We start from the raw sequence: 14,355 nt of genomic DNA, 5'->3' as shown, positions 1-14,355 counted from the left end.
ATGTGTATACATTACAGGCACAAAAAGTATTTCTTAGGATGCAAAGCATTTTGAAACCAGAGAGCCATCTAGAAATAGAGAAATTATTGATGGAGTACCAAGAAATATATAGAAATATGCAAAATATTAAAACATTGGTATTTCAAGCCTTACTCATCACAGATGCCAAGCCTTCTCCAGTCTTAGTCCCAGTGTCCACACTGCATTCTTCTAATAACCGTGACTGCAACTCCCTTCGGTAATAAAAACATTTTAGATTTTTTTTCCCACTTCAATCTTTAAGTGGATTGAATGTCAAATTCAAGTCAAATATTAAAATATCAATACATGTGCAAAAGTTACATATTTTAAATCCTTACATGTGGATTGTTTTTCCACCCAGTGGAAGTGCTTCCCAAGCACTCAGAATAGGAATTCCTTCATATATCTGATAAAGCTAAGGTTAAATTTCAAAAAGGCAAAAAGTTATATAACATATATACATTTTCAGTATTGCTTTGCATAACATTACAGTCACTGTTTTCCCTTTAAGGGAACATCTTCCCCTCAAACCTTACAGCACAGAAACAGGCCACCTGGCCCAACAACTCCATTGTTTTTTCCCCAAATAATCTAACCAGTCTATATGACTTTCTTGTTTTCTCCCCATTCTTAATAATATCCCTCTTTTCAAGCAATAACAACCGTTGAAAATGACTTATGCACTCATTAGCCCAGACAGCAAGTATAAGGAGGTTATTTTTGAATATTAACAGATAAAATTCCTTATAGCAACCTAGTCACCCAAAATGTTAATAAGATTGTGTTACCAGTTTTAACTGCCATATGTGGTTATGACTGAGCCAATATAATGTGCTGGGAGCGAAGGGGGAAGAAAATACATGATTTTAAAAAAATGTATTTTAATTCTTAAAATGAACTCATACGCTACATGTCTAGAGAAATTTGGCTCTCCATGGACTTTAAGAAAAATGTTTTCACTATAATGTTGAAGCAAACATTACAATACTTAACCATTTACATTATAAAAACACTAGTGTATCAAGTCTCTTCACCCCTCGCCCCTTTCTCTCTCATTTGTATAGAATTTTATTATACACTGACATAAATTAACTTAAATTTATTCCAATTATTTTCCTCCTAAAATATTTTACTTTCTTTTAATTTTCTACTAAACAGTTGAGAGAGTGTAAGTTTCAGTTATTCAAAAGCTGATGGACTAAGATATTGTAATACTGCAAATGCAATCAAGTCAACCTTTGCCATATAAAACTCATTACAACAGGAAAGGCAGTCAATAAATGAACAATTTTGAGTCTGAAAGCACAGTTCAGGAACAAACACATCCACAGCGTAGAGTATGAAATCATTTTGTACAAATGAATTTAACAACTCCAGGAAGTTAGAAATCATCAGAGGGCCTTCTTTGTGAAACCTTATCACAATGCCATTAAATTCAGTCATTAAGTTTGCTTTTTAAAAATATTTACAACTGAGCTTCTATTTATTACCAGTATTCTTTCCCCACATTGATGATGGTTAAATATAAACACATTTTCAAAAAGATACAGGTAATGCTAGTGCTTCTGTATATCCACAATCTAATACCACAGCAGAATTGATACCGAGAGTCAGGAGAGACATGAGATGGCTTGGAGCAAAAAGCACTGAAGGAACCTACAAAAATACAAGTGGAGAAACCTGAAATTATATAACTTATTGTTCAACTTAACATCATTGGCTCATTTATGTAATTAATAAGGCTTAAATTATCAAATTGTACTGTATATAAGCTTAGAGATGAAAAGTCTTAATTTGTATGTATTATTAGGATCATTCATGAATTTTGGGGTATGTTGTTGAGAAAGTCTTAAAGTTGGCATCTCTAAGTGCCAAATACTGTGATGTAGGTTTAAGAAAGAACACATGGACCTTTGGGAGTGAACTGAAGTTACAGCTAGGCCACATTTACACATTTGGGCTCCAGCAAGTCTAACTTAGCAGCAAAGAGAAGCCAAAGCTATAATGCTGATTGGCCAGGAAGGTTGCTTGAGGACGAGATGTTTCAGGGCCTCTGGTCAAAGATACAAGTTATAGTTTAGCAGTTAAAAGGGACGCCAAGGCTGCAAAGCTGATTGACTAGAATAATGGTCTTGGAACTAGATGTTCCAAGGACCTCTGGTTAGAAATACAAATTAAGGTTAGATTATTGTGGGGATGCTAACAGCGTTCTTCCCGTTGGTCAAGTGTTGGAAATATTGGGTTAGAAATCATTAGTTGTTTTGATCCAGGTGCACATAGGAGCAGAAGTAGGTCACTCGGCCCATTGAGTCTGCTCCGCCATTCAATGAGATCATGGCTGATCTGATAATCCTCAACTCCACTTTCCTGCCCTTTCCCCACAACCCTTGATTCCCATACTTGTTAAAAATCTGTCTATCTCAGCCTTGAATATACTTAATGACCCAGCCTATACAGCCCTCTGTGGTAAAAATTTCCACATATTCTCTACCCTCAGAGAAGAAATTCCTCCTCTGGCCCCTTACTCTGACATTATGCCCTCTGGTCCTAGACTCTCCCACAAGGGGAAACAACCTCTCAGCATCTACCCTGTCAAGCCCCCTAAGAATCTTATATGTTTCAATAAGGTTACCTCTCATTCTTCAAAACTCCAATGAGTACAGGCCTAACCTATTCAACCTCTCCTCATAAGAAAATCCCTCCATACCTAGGATCAACCTAGTGAACCTTCTCTGGACTCCCTCCAATGCCAGTAAATCTTTCCTTAGATAAAGGGGCCAAAATTGTTCACAGTATTCTAGGTATGGTCTAACTAGTGCCTTGTTTAGTTTTAGTAAGAATTCCCTATTTTTATACTCCATTCCCTTTGAAATAAAGGCCAACATTCCATTTGCATTCCGTATTATCTGCTGATCTTGTATTTTAGCTTTTTGGGATTCATGCACAAGGACTCAAATCCCTCTGTGCTGCAGCCTTTCTCCATTTAAATAATATTCAGCTCCTCTATTCTTCTTGCCAAAGTGCATAATCTCACATTTTCCCACATTAAATTCCATCTGCCAAGATTTTTGCCCACTCACTTAACCTGTCTATATCTCTCTGTAGACTCCTTGTCATCTTCACCACTGGCCTTCCGCCTTCCCACCTACTTTTGTGTCATCCACAACTTTGGCGATAGTACGTTCACTTTCCTCATCCAAGTCATTAATATATATTGTAAATAATTGAGGCCCCAGCACTGATCCCTGTGGCACTCCACTAGTTACAGGTTGCCATCCCGAAAATGACCCCCTTATCCCAACTCTGTCTTCTATTAGTTAGCTAATCCTCTATTCATGTTAATATACTACCCCTAACACCATGGGCTCTTATCTTATTAAGTAGCCTTATGTGCGGTACCTTAGTGAGTGCCTTTTGGAAATCCAAATACATTACATCCACTGGTTCCCCTTTATCTATCCTGCTTGTTACATCCTCAAAGAATTCTAATAAATTTGTTAGGTATGATTTCCTCTTCATGAAGCTATGCTGACTCTGCTTGATTAGATTATATATTTCTAAGTGCTTTGCTATTAGATCCTTTATAATAGACTCCATCATTTTCCCAACGACTGGTGTTAAGCTAACTGGCCAATTGTTACCTGTTTTCTGTCTCCCTCCCTTTTTGAATAAGGGTCTTACATTGGCTGTTTTCCAATCCTCTGGGACTTTTCCAGAACTTAAGGATTCTTGGAAGATTATTACCAGTGCATCCACTATCTCTGTAGCTACTTCCTTTAATATCTTAGGATGCAACCCATCAGGTCCAGGGAACTTATCAGCCTTTAGCCCCATTAGTTTCCCTAGTGCTTTTTCTCTAGTGATAGTTATCGTTATTATATATATACTCAGGCTAAATGCTGCAAAGCTACCTGCAAAAGGGGTATAAAAATGGGGTACATCACTGAAGTCTTTGCACTTGCCAAGAGTTAGCATTTGTCACAGGGCATTTGTCAGGAGAGAGTGTTAGGGGTAGGGCACTTGCTAGGAAGTTAGCGTTTACATAGGACATTGTCAGTCGGTGCGTATTAGTCACCGGCTGAGGGGTTTCTGTAAGAACCCAGTATGAGAGATCAGTGGATCCAGCATAGACAGGATTTCCAGGGTTAAAGCAATTGCCTCAAGGGAGAGTGAATAGAAAACATATAACCACTTAACTCCCGAGGAATCGTTCAGTCAGTTAAAGTCTAGCTTAGAAAATCAGTAGTAAAGTACAGTCTTAGTCATTTTGGGAAAGCCACGATCTTTTTTAGAAAGCCTTTTCCACCAGAGAGAGAGAATGAATACACAGCAGGCAGTTGTGAAAGTATGTAGCTTTGGGTTGGAAAAGAATTCTTCAGAGTTGAAGTCTTCAAGCTGCAAAGGGATTTGTTTGTACGTTAGAGTTAAGTTGGCTAGGCTAAAATCTTGAAGGACTTCATGAGTCAAGAGACCAGGTTCAAGGAACAAAAAGAGAAGACCCCAGAAGTCCCTGGATCCACAGGAAAGACAAACTGACACACATTGAACTTGTAAACCATGCCATGCCTTCACTAATGAAATATTAACTATTAATCTTTATTGTCCAATTAACCTTGTTAGTTTGCAATCTAAATTAGTGATTGTCCTTTTTGCCAATATGGTTGTTCCTCAACAAGAATTTTCTTGGGGTTTAGTAGAGTCCAAATCCTTATATTATTTCTGATTTGAAATTATATCCAAGGTATTCAATTACAATGGAAAATCCAAATGTAATCATTTAAAATATCTATTGCTCAATAGTTCACATATGCAGAGTCACCAGGAGGTAATTCTTAAATCAACTAATTTTCTTTCTTGTTTCCCATTCCATCCAGAAATGGAGCAGGTCATTTTTGTACTCCATCTAGTGGTATGGCAAAGAACTAACAAATCTGGTCTGGTTCTGCAATTAAAAACATAAAACACATGTTTCTCAGCATGTTCATCAATGCACCAATAGTAAGCATGATAGGTGCCATTCTGATATATTTATTTTACTCCTGTGTGGCCCATTGTGCACATGGTCTTCTCCAACGGTGAAGGTAGGTAATCTGTTCTCAGTTCCCTTCCAATGCTGCTAAATCTTTCAGGTAAAAAGTGCACAAGAGCTGCCTGTTCGATGAAAATAGATCATTGCTTGGTTACACATCAGCTGTTTTTTTTAAACTATCTGTTCAGATAAATTACAAAATCCACAAACTATTGAATGCCTTCAGAAGTGATTTCTGACTTTTGTGATAAAAGCCAGTTATAGATTTATACAGGCAGTCACTGAGCTAACATATAAACTAATTTCCAATTAGATTACACTCAGGTTAATCTATCTTATTTATTTTCTTTTAAATAATGCACCATTAGCTACATTGCTTCCTACCTCAAAGTGCTTAAAGAACACTCTGGTAAGCGTTTCTCTGAAGTGTGATGGGCATAGAATAGATTCAATAATAACAACTCGACGATCCCTTGGGTTTACCAATAAATGTCTGTTAAGGAAAAGGGGGAAGAAAACAGACCAAGTTAAATAGAACTGGTTCCAAACTTTAGAGAAATTAATCAACAAACAGAAATTAGTCAACTAGAAGCCACTTCAGTCTTAAAAATGGAGCAATCAACATGTAACCCACAATTAAGGATCAATCACATTCTCAGAACTAAAATGAAAATTGTAATTTTTAAATCTTCTATTTTTCCCTCCAGAGTAGCATGACTGTAAATGAATTATGGAGGCGGAATTAAAGTTTGTATTGGCTGTTTCCCACACAGCAAGTTTTCAATCTCTTGCAACTCATTAAAAAAAGTGGGGAGGAATTGTTGTTTGGGCTCTCCTGTAACTTCAGTGCAAACTCTAGAGAAACAGCACAAATGGCCTTTTGCACCATTTCTCTGGGGTTTTCAGCTAACATTCAACGAAGTTATGCTGAGAGGTCAGCAATTCCCACCCCTCACCTCAGAAATTTTATCCTGGTGTGATTTTTATTGAAAGATAAAATATGCTGTTGTACATGTGCTAGAAGCCAGATCAAGAGTAGTATTGTGCAGGGATTTGGAATAAGTCTGCTCTCATTGGTACGGGAAGGTAAATACCTTTTAAAAAAGAGAGAAATTTAATGCAAAATCTATTGTGCCCCGAATCCCAGCTTGTTTAGCATGTTAAAATTGCAATGAACAATTACAGTATTAGTAAAAAATATTTTTACAATTCACTCTACCTGAAGTATAATGTGTGAATGAATTCCTTCAAATAACCATAAAGCTCTTCAGTATTAATGTTAAACTGAACTACTTTCACAGCCTGAAAAAAAAAGCAAAAACATTCTAGGTGTGCATTTGGAGGTTTACAATTTACAATCATTACTCTAAGTCTAATACAGCTGCAAAGCTTTCCTTTTGGTTCACTGTTAGTCATGTGCAAAAAACAATGCAAATTGACACAATTCTAATAGTAGTCAATAGGTAAGTAAAAACATCTAGTATATATAAAAAGTTGCTTGTGAGCGCACCATTCAGTAGGTAGGCATGATTTTCCAACATTATGCAACAGACCTACCATATTTGGAAGCATTCAACCCATTCTGATAAAGTTGAAAGACCAAAATGAAACCAAAAATGTTGGAAAACTAGAAATGGAAAGTTCAGCAGAATCGATGAAAAAGTCTGTTAGAGCAATATGAACTCAGCCAAAATAGAAAAATTCAAGACTTCAGTTAAAATTGTCAGAGGCATTTTGCCTAAAAACACAATTACAAAAATAAGTGTCTCTCTCCACCCCCAACTCCAGAAGACAGAAAACAGGACCAGTACGCACCAGCAGAAAAATCTGTTGTTACAATGCAACTAGAAAAGATCTGAAGTCTCTCACTACAGAGGCAGTAAAGAAAAAGCAAAAGCACAATTCTAGTCCTCCTGCACTTTTGCCACTCCCCAACTTAACTGGAGTTCATTATTCCAACCCCCTTCCCCACAATGAACTTTAGTAATCCAACACCTGCACCACCCACCACACACCGCTCCCCCCTCAAAACTCCAAGTAGGATTTTAATCCTGAAACTCCCTTCACACTCTCCCAAATGAATGAGATTGAAATCCTGTTGCCCAATCTGCATGATTGAACCCTTCTCATAACATCGCCCAACTTCACCCATCTCAGCTCATCTGCTGCTGAAACCCTCATTTGTGCCTTCATCACCCCCAGACTTGACTATTCCATTGCACCCTTGACTGGCCTCCCACAGTAACTTGAGGTTATCCAAAAGTCTGCTGTCCATGTCTTAACTCGCACCAAGTCCTGTTCACCTATCAGCCCTGTACTCACTGACCTATACTGGTTCGTAGTAAAGCAATGTCCTGCTTTTAAAATTATTTTCTTTGTTTTCAAATCCCTCCATGGTTTTGTTCCTCTCTCTGTATTCTCTTCCAGCCCTATAACCCTCCAGGATATCTACACCCATCTAATTCCAGCCTTCTGAGCATTCCAGATTTTAATTGCTCCACCATTGGTGACTGTGCCTTCAGTTGCCAAGGCCCTAAGTATCCTCCCTATACTCTTCGCCTCTCTACCTCACTTTCTTCCCTTAAGACACTCCTTAAAAACTGTCTCCTTGCCCAGGCTTTTGATCATTTGACCTAATATCTCCTATGTGGTTCAATTTCATATTTTGTTTTATAATGCACCAGTGGAGCAACTGGAAATGTTTTATTATATTTATAAAGTGCTTTTAATGTAAGTAGTTGTTGGTGTTGTAGTGTGAATCAGGAGTTGGGTTCCAGCTGGGTTCCAGGAAGAAATGTGAGATCCCCAGGGCAGGCATTCTCATAATGCTTGGGTTAATGCCTTATGGACTATAACTCCAGCAAAATACCAAACCTGGGAAAAAGATAGGCCCCTGCTGCAATTCCTGTTCAAAGCCCACCTGGAGTTGATTCAAATGTTAAGAGAGTGTGAAAGTTCCCAGCCACACAGGCTACATAATTAAATTTCGAGCCAGGGCTGCTCGGCTCCAGACCTCATTTCAACCTTAGTCAAAATATGGACAAAAAAAGCTGAATGCCAGAAGGTTATGGTTAGAGTGGCTGCCCTTGACATCAAGGCAGCATTTGACCAAGTGCAGCACCTAGTAATAAAAACAGAAAATGCTGGAAAAACTCAGCAGGCCTGACAGCATCTGTGGAGAGAGGAAACAGAGTTAATGCTTCAAGTCCGCATGACTCTTCCTCAGCTCTGAAGAGTTGTGCGGACTCGAAACGTTAACTGTTTCCTCTCTCCACAGATAGCGTCAGGCCTGCTGAGTTTTTCCAGCATTTTCTGTTTTTATTTCATATTTCCAGCATCTGCAGTATTTTGCTTTAATGCAGCACCTAGTAAAATTAAAATCAATGGAGATCAGGGGAAAACCCTCCACTGGCTGGATCATACCTAGCATATATGAAAATGATTGCGGTAGTTAGAGACCAATCATCTCAGCCCACTGATACGGTCACTGGAGCTCCTCAGGATAATGACCTAGGACCCACCATCTATAGCTGCTTCATCAAAGATCTTCCCCCATCATATGTCAGAGGCGGAATTTTACAGCCCCCTTCACAGCGGGGACGGGGCTGTAAAATGCAGCGAGCCATTCAAAAGTCCATTGACTTCGGCAGCACCATAAAATCCCACCCCAGAAGTGGGGATATTTGCTGACAATTGCAGTATTCAGTTCCATTCACAACTCCTCAGATAATGAAGCAGTCTGTGCCTATACACAGCAAGACCTGAACAACATCTAGGCTTGTGCTAATAAGTGGCAGGTAATATTCTTGGTGTTAAAATGCCAGACAATCACCATCTCAAGAGAGTGTCTAACCACTTCCCTTTGAAAATCGATGGTGTTGTCAAGTTCTCCACCATCAACAGCCTCAGGGTTGCCATTGACCAAAAACTTACCTGGACCACATAAATACAATAACTACAAGAGCAGGTCAGAGGCTAGGTATTGTGCAGCAAGTGCATTATCAGGAGGTAAGTTACAAGTCGGAGTGTGGAGAATATTCCCCAGTTCCTTGGATCGGTGCATCTCCAATGCCACTCACAAAGCTCAACACCATCCAGGACAAAGCAGTCTGCTTGATCAGTACCCCATCCATCACCATTAACATTCATTTCCTCCACCACTTGTTCAACAAGGCTGCAGTGTATACCACCTACAAAATGCCCTATAGCAACTCATCAAGGGTCCTTCTATGGCACCTCCCAACCTGTGATCTTTACTACCCAGAAGGGCAAGGGGAGCAAACACATTAGAACACTACCACCTCCAAGTTACACTCCACCCTGCCATCCCGTCATCTTAGCAGGGTCAACATAAGCCGCAACATGTGTTTATGTAGTGCCTTTAACATTGTAAAACGTCTCAAGGCACGTTGCAGGAGTGTTACAAAGTAAAATTTACACCAAGCCACGTAAGGAGATATTAGGAGGACCAACAGCTTAGTCAAAGAGGTAGGATTCAAGAAGCGCCTTCAAGGAGAAAAGGAAGGAAGAAAGGTGAGAGGTTTAGAGAAGGAATTCTAGAACTTAGGCTCTTGCAACTGAAGGCACAGCCGACAATGGCGGAGCGATTAAAATTGGGGATGCTCAAGGGGCCAGAATTAGAGGAAGCCATATACCTCAAACATTTGCATGCCTGGAGCAGGGTAGAGAGGTAGAGAGGAGCGATGCCTTGCAGGAATTTGAAAATAAGGATGAGAATTTTAAGAATGAAGGTATTGTTTAACCAGGTGCCAATGTAGTGAGCATTGGGTGATTGGTGTGAGTAAGGCTATGCGCAGCAGTGTTTCGGATTTTCTCAACTTTACAGAGGGTAGAACGAGGGAGGTTAGAAGCATGTCGAAATAGTTAAGTCTAGCGCTAATGAAAGCATGAGAGTTTCAACTGCAGATGAGCTGAGACAGGGGTGGAGTCGGGCGATGTTACAGAGGTGGAAATATGCAGTCTTAGTGATGGTGCAGATATGTGATCTGAAGCCAGTTGAGCCCCAGGCAGTTGCCAGGGAGAGGGATGGAATTGCTGACTAGGGAATGGAGCTTGTAGCAGGGGCCAAAGACACTAGCTTTGGTCTTCTAAATATTTAATTGGAGGAAATTTCTGCTCATTCAGTACTGGATGTCAGACAATCCGTCTGATACTTAAGAGACAGCAAAGGAGTCGAGGGGGGTGGTGTTGAGGCAAATCTGCTTGCCCCTAATGCGCACGTGAAAACTAAAGCCAAGGGACAGCATGTAGATAAGAAATAGGAAGGGGGCCTTTGATAGATCCTTGGGCAACATCAGAGGTAAAGGTACAGGAGCAAGAGAAACCCATTGTAGGCAATTCTCTGGCTACAGTTAGATAGATGATAGTGGAATGAGGCGAGTGCAGTCCCACCTAGCTGGAAGATGGTGGAGAAGCATTGAAAAGGGATGGTCTGGTCAACTGTATCATAGTCTGCAAATAGGTTGAGAAGAACAAGAAGGGGAGTTTTACTTTGTTACAGTCATATAGGTTATCATTTGTGACTTTGATAAGATCCATTTCAGTACTGTGGCAAAGGCAGAAGCCTGATTGAAGGGATTCAAAAATGCAGTTCCGGGAAATATGGGCATGGAACTGGGAGGCGACATGTTCAAAGGCATTGGAAAAGAAAAGGGAGGTTGGAGATTGGGTGGTAGTTTACAAGGATGGCAAGGTCAAGGGTTAGTTTTTTTTTTAAAGAGGGTTGATGAAGGCAAATTTAAAGGAAAGAGGTGTTAGTAACTAGAGATAGTTTGAGTGAGTTACATTTGTATTTGTCGGTGTTAGGAACGAGTTTTAGCATTGTTTAATTTGTCCCCCCTGGTGTTAAGGGGGGAACTTGAGTTTTAGTTTCATTTTAAAAGTTGCCTGCAAGTCTGAAGGCATTGTTTGTATACCTGCATTCTAATGAGGTTTTACAACTCTTGAAGTAGAAAAACTGGGCTGTTGCCTAGCAACAGGGGGCTCACTGACACAGAAATAGAACAGCAGTTTTTTTTTAGAGATTTCCCAAAAGAACTAAAAGGTCCTAAAGCCAAGGAGTGGGAAAGAAAGGAGATGGTTTAAGTGAGTTATCTTAGTATTTGTGCGTGTTTTTGTGCTTCTGTACTGGTGTTAAGGAAGGAGGGAATTTGAGTTTAGTTTCATTTTAAAAGCTGCTTGCAAGTCTGAAGACTTTGTATACCTGCATTCTAATGTGGTTTTATGACTTAAAGTAGAAAAACTGGGCTACTGCCACAGACACAAGGAGAAACAGAAAAGCAGTTTTTTTAGTTCAGTTGAAACCAGGAACTAGGAGAAGCTGGACGCAGCAGAGGGAACTGCAGAGAGCAGATTTCCCAAAAGGACCGAAAGGTCCCAAAGCCAAGGTGTGGGACAGAAAGGAGGGGTCTCAAGAAGACCATTTAGTCAAAGGAAAAGAACAGGAATCTGGTAAAGGTCCGGTTAAGTGAAGCCAAGAGTGAGGAACAGAGGAAGGTTCCTTGCTTAAAGGGAGTAAGCTGCAGGACGCAGACTTAAAAGCAAAATAAGCTTGAGAAGCCAGAAGATTCAAGGAGACAGCCAAAGGTTGGTGACTCCTTGCTATGGGCATGTGAAGCAGTGGTGTTCTGTTGACATGGCTGAGTATCCGAGAGAGAGTGGATGGAAGGCAAAGCCTGAATGCAGGTGGCAATCCAAGAGAGAAGAACATTGGAAGGAGAGTTTGAAACCCTGGAGGTGGACCCTTGTGGGAGTGGTCTGAGAGGAAATGTCGTTTGGAAGAAGATTCCAAAGCAGGTTCTTCGAGAGAGCAGATTGGGAACCCTTGGGTGAAAGATGGGAGTTCAGAGAGACCGGTTGGCTTATGGTGTGACAAATGTCTGGTGGGAGTTAATGAGAGATCTGTAGCATCTATTTGGGGTGGCATGTGTCACTTGGTTTCAGAGTGTGGTGTGTTTGATCACAGGTCGCCTAATGATTTACATGGACTGTGTACGTACTATGAACGTTAGAGTATAAGATAAGTTTTGTAACTTGCATTATCCTTACAAAGCTGCATATATCTGTAAAAGTATAGTGTGTGAAGGAGTATTGTAATATAGTTCATTTTTTTTTGTTTAATAAATGTTTTGTTCTTTTCTTAAAAGTTTATCAGCTGACTCCAGTAACTCTGTTCAGTAGTCGCCCTGCATGTTTATAAACTAAAATAAAAGTTAGGATCTATCAAGCCAGGTTCCACCCTGGAATCTGGCTTGTCCAGTGGTAACATCAGCTGGAATCATAACATCAACCTGAAAAGAGAGAACTGTAACAACAATGGCTAACATGGGACCAGGAGGAGAAGTGGGATAGTCAGTAGTTTAGTGAAAATAGGATTGAGGGAGCAAGTGATGGATCTCCTTGCACTTGTTGGAGATGACGTGAAAGAGGCAGGGGAGAGGGTTTTAAGAAGTTGTTATGCATTAAAGAAAAGATCTTCGCATTCAAGGATACTCCTGGAATCATGAGCATTTTCGGCAGATGAGAGCAAGACCCAGTAGCACTTCATGTGGTCCAGCCAGATCTGACAGTGAATGGCTGAAGAAGTTGTCCACCATATCTATTCAGGTCTGCACCCCTTGACCTAAGGGAGTAGCGATGAGGGCCATACTGGGTGAATGGCCGAAGTAAAGCAGAGCAATGATTTCAGTGGAGATTAGAGCATCAAAGGTGGAGTTGGGGTTGTTGGTGAGCAAATTAGTCGCTGCAGAAATGTTGTTATGTGTGAGGGTCAAAAGCTAGACAGTTGGGATTTTGAAAGTGCAGTTGTAAGTGAATTGGTGGATAGTTTCAAAACACCGCACCCCCCCCCCCACCCGTGGCGCAGATTGAAATTGGCAGGTATGATATGGTGGGCACTACGGAGACATGGCTGCAAGGAGATCAGGAATTGGAGCTAAATATCCAAGGATATACATCCTATCGAAAAGATAGGCAGGTTGGCAGAGGGGGTTGCTTTGTTAGTAAGAAATGAAATTAAATCGATAGCAAGAAATGATGTAGGGTCAGATGATGTAGAATCTGTGTGGGTAGAGTTGAGGAACCGCAAAGGTAAAAAAAACCATAATGGGAGCTATGTACAGGCCTCCGAACAGTAGTCAGGATGTGGGGCACAAGATACACCAGGAGATAGAAAAGGCTTGTAAGAAAGGCAAGGTTACAGTGATCATGGGGGATTTCAATATGCAGGTAGACTGGGAAAATCAGGTTGGTGGTGGATCCCAAGAAAAGAAATTTGTGGAATGTCTACGAGATGGCTTCTTGGAGCAGCTTGTGTTGGAGCCCACTAGGGAACAGGCAATTCTAGATTTAGTGATGTGTAATGAGGTAGATTTGATAAGGGAGCTTAAGGTGAAGGAACCCTTAGGAGGAAGTGACCATAATATGATAGAATTTACCCTGCAATTTGAGAGGAAAAAGCTGGAATCAGATGTAACGGTATTACAGTTGAATAAAGGCAACTACAGAGGCATGAGGGAGGAGCTGGCCAGAATTGACTGGGAGATGAGCCTAGCAGGAAAGACAGTGGAACAGCAATGGCAGGAGTTTCTGGGAGTCATTTGGGAGACACAGCAAAAATTCATCCCTAGGAAGAAGAAGCATACTAAAGGGAGGACGAGGCAACCATGGCTGACAAGGGAAGTCAGGGACAGCATAAAAGCTGAAGAGAAAGCATACAATGCGGCGAAGAGCAGTGGGAAACCAGGGGATTGGGAAGCCTACAAAGACCAACAGAGGACAACTAAAAAAGAAATAAGGAGGGAGAAGATTAAATATGAGGGTAAACTAGCCAGTAATATAAAAGAAGATTGCAAGAGTTTTTTTTTAGATACATAAAGGGTAAGAGAGAGGCAAAAATGGACATTGGGCCGCTGGAAAATGACGCTGGAGAAGTAGTAGTGGGGAACAAAGAAATGGCGGAGGAACTGAATAGGTACTTTGCGTCAGTCTTCACAGTGGAAGACACGAATGACATCCCCAAAGTTCAAGAGAGTCGGGGGGCAGAGGTGAGTATGGTGGCTATTACCAAGGAGAAGGTGCTAGGAAAACAAAAAGGTCTGAAGGTGGATAAATCACCTGGACCAGATGGATTACACCCCAGAGTTCTGAAGGAGATAGCTGAAGAGATAGTGCATGCGTTAGTGGTGATCTTTCAGGAATCACTGGAGTCAGGGAGGGTCCCAGAGGACTGGAAAATCGCTAATGTAACCCCCCTGCTTAAGAAATGAGTGAGACAAAAGATGGGA

General features: G+C 40.7%; 1 protein-coding gene across 1 annotated transcript in view; it reads right to left on the bottom strand.

Annotated features, from left to right (window-relative positions):
- Positions 1-14,355, bottom strand: part of actr10 (actin related protein 10) — a 44,972-nt gene that overhangs the window by 18,914 nt on the left and 11,703 nt on the right. The window contains exons 3-7 of the mRNA XM_078562711.1: positions 6,270-6,352; positions 5,435-5,543; positions 1,570-1,677; positions 360-427; positions 154-233 (exon numbers count right to left, since the gene is read on the bottom strand). Of these exons, the coding sequence (XP_078418837.1) occupies positions 154-233; positions 360-427; positions 1,570-1,677; positions 5,435-5,543; positions 6,270-6,352 (448 nt within the window). The remainder of the gene's footprint in view (positions 1-153; positions 234-359; positions 428-1,569; positions 1,678-5,434; positions 5,544-6,269; positions 6,353-14,355) is intronic.

Source organism: Cetorhinus maximus, chromosome 18 (assembly GCF_964194155.1).
Source record: "Cetorhinus maximus chromosome 18, sCetMax3.hap1.1, whole genome shotgun sequence".
Taxonomy (NCBI): Eukaryota; Metazoa; Chordata; class Chondrichthyes; order Lamniformes; family Cetorhinidae; genus Cetorhinus; species Cetorhinus maximus.
Note: the sequence above shows the minus strand (reverse complement) of the source record. Positions and strands in the feature narration are given on the sequence as shown.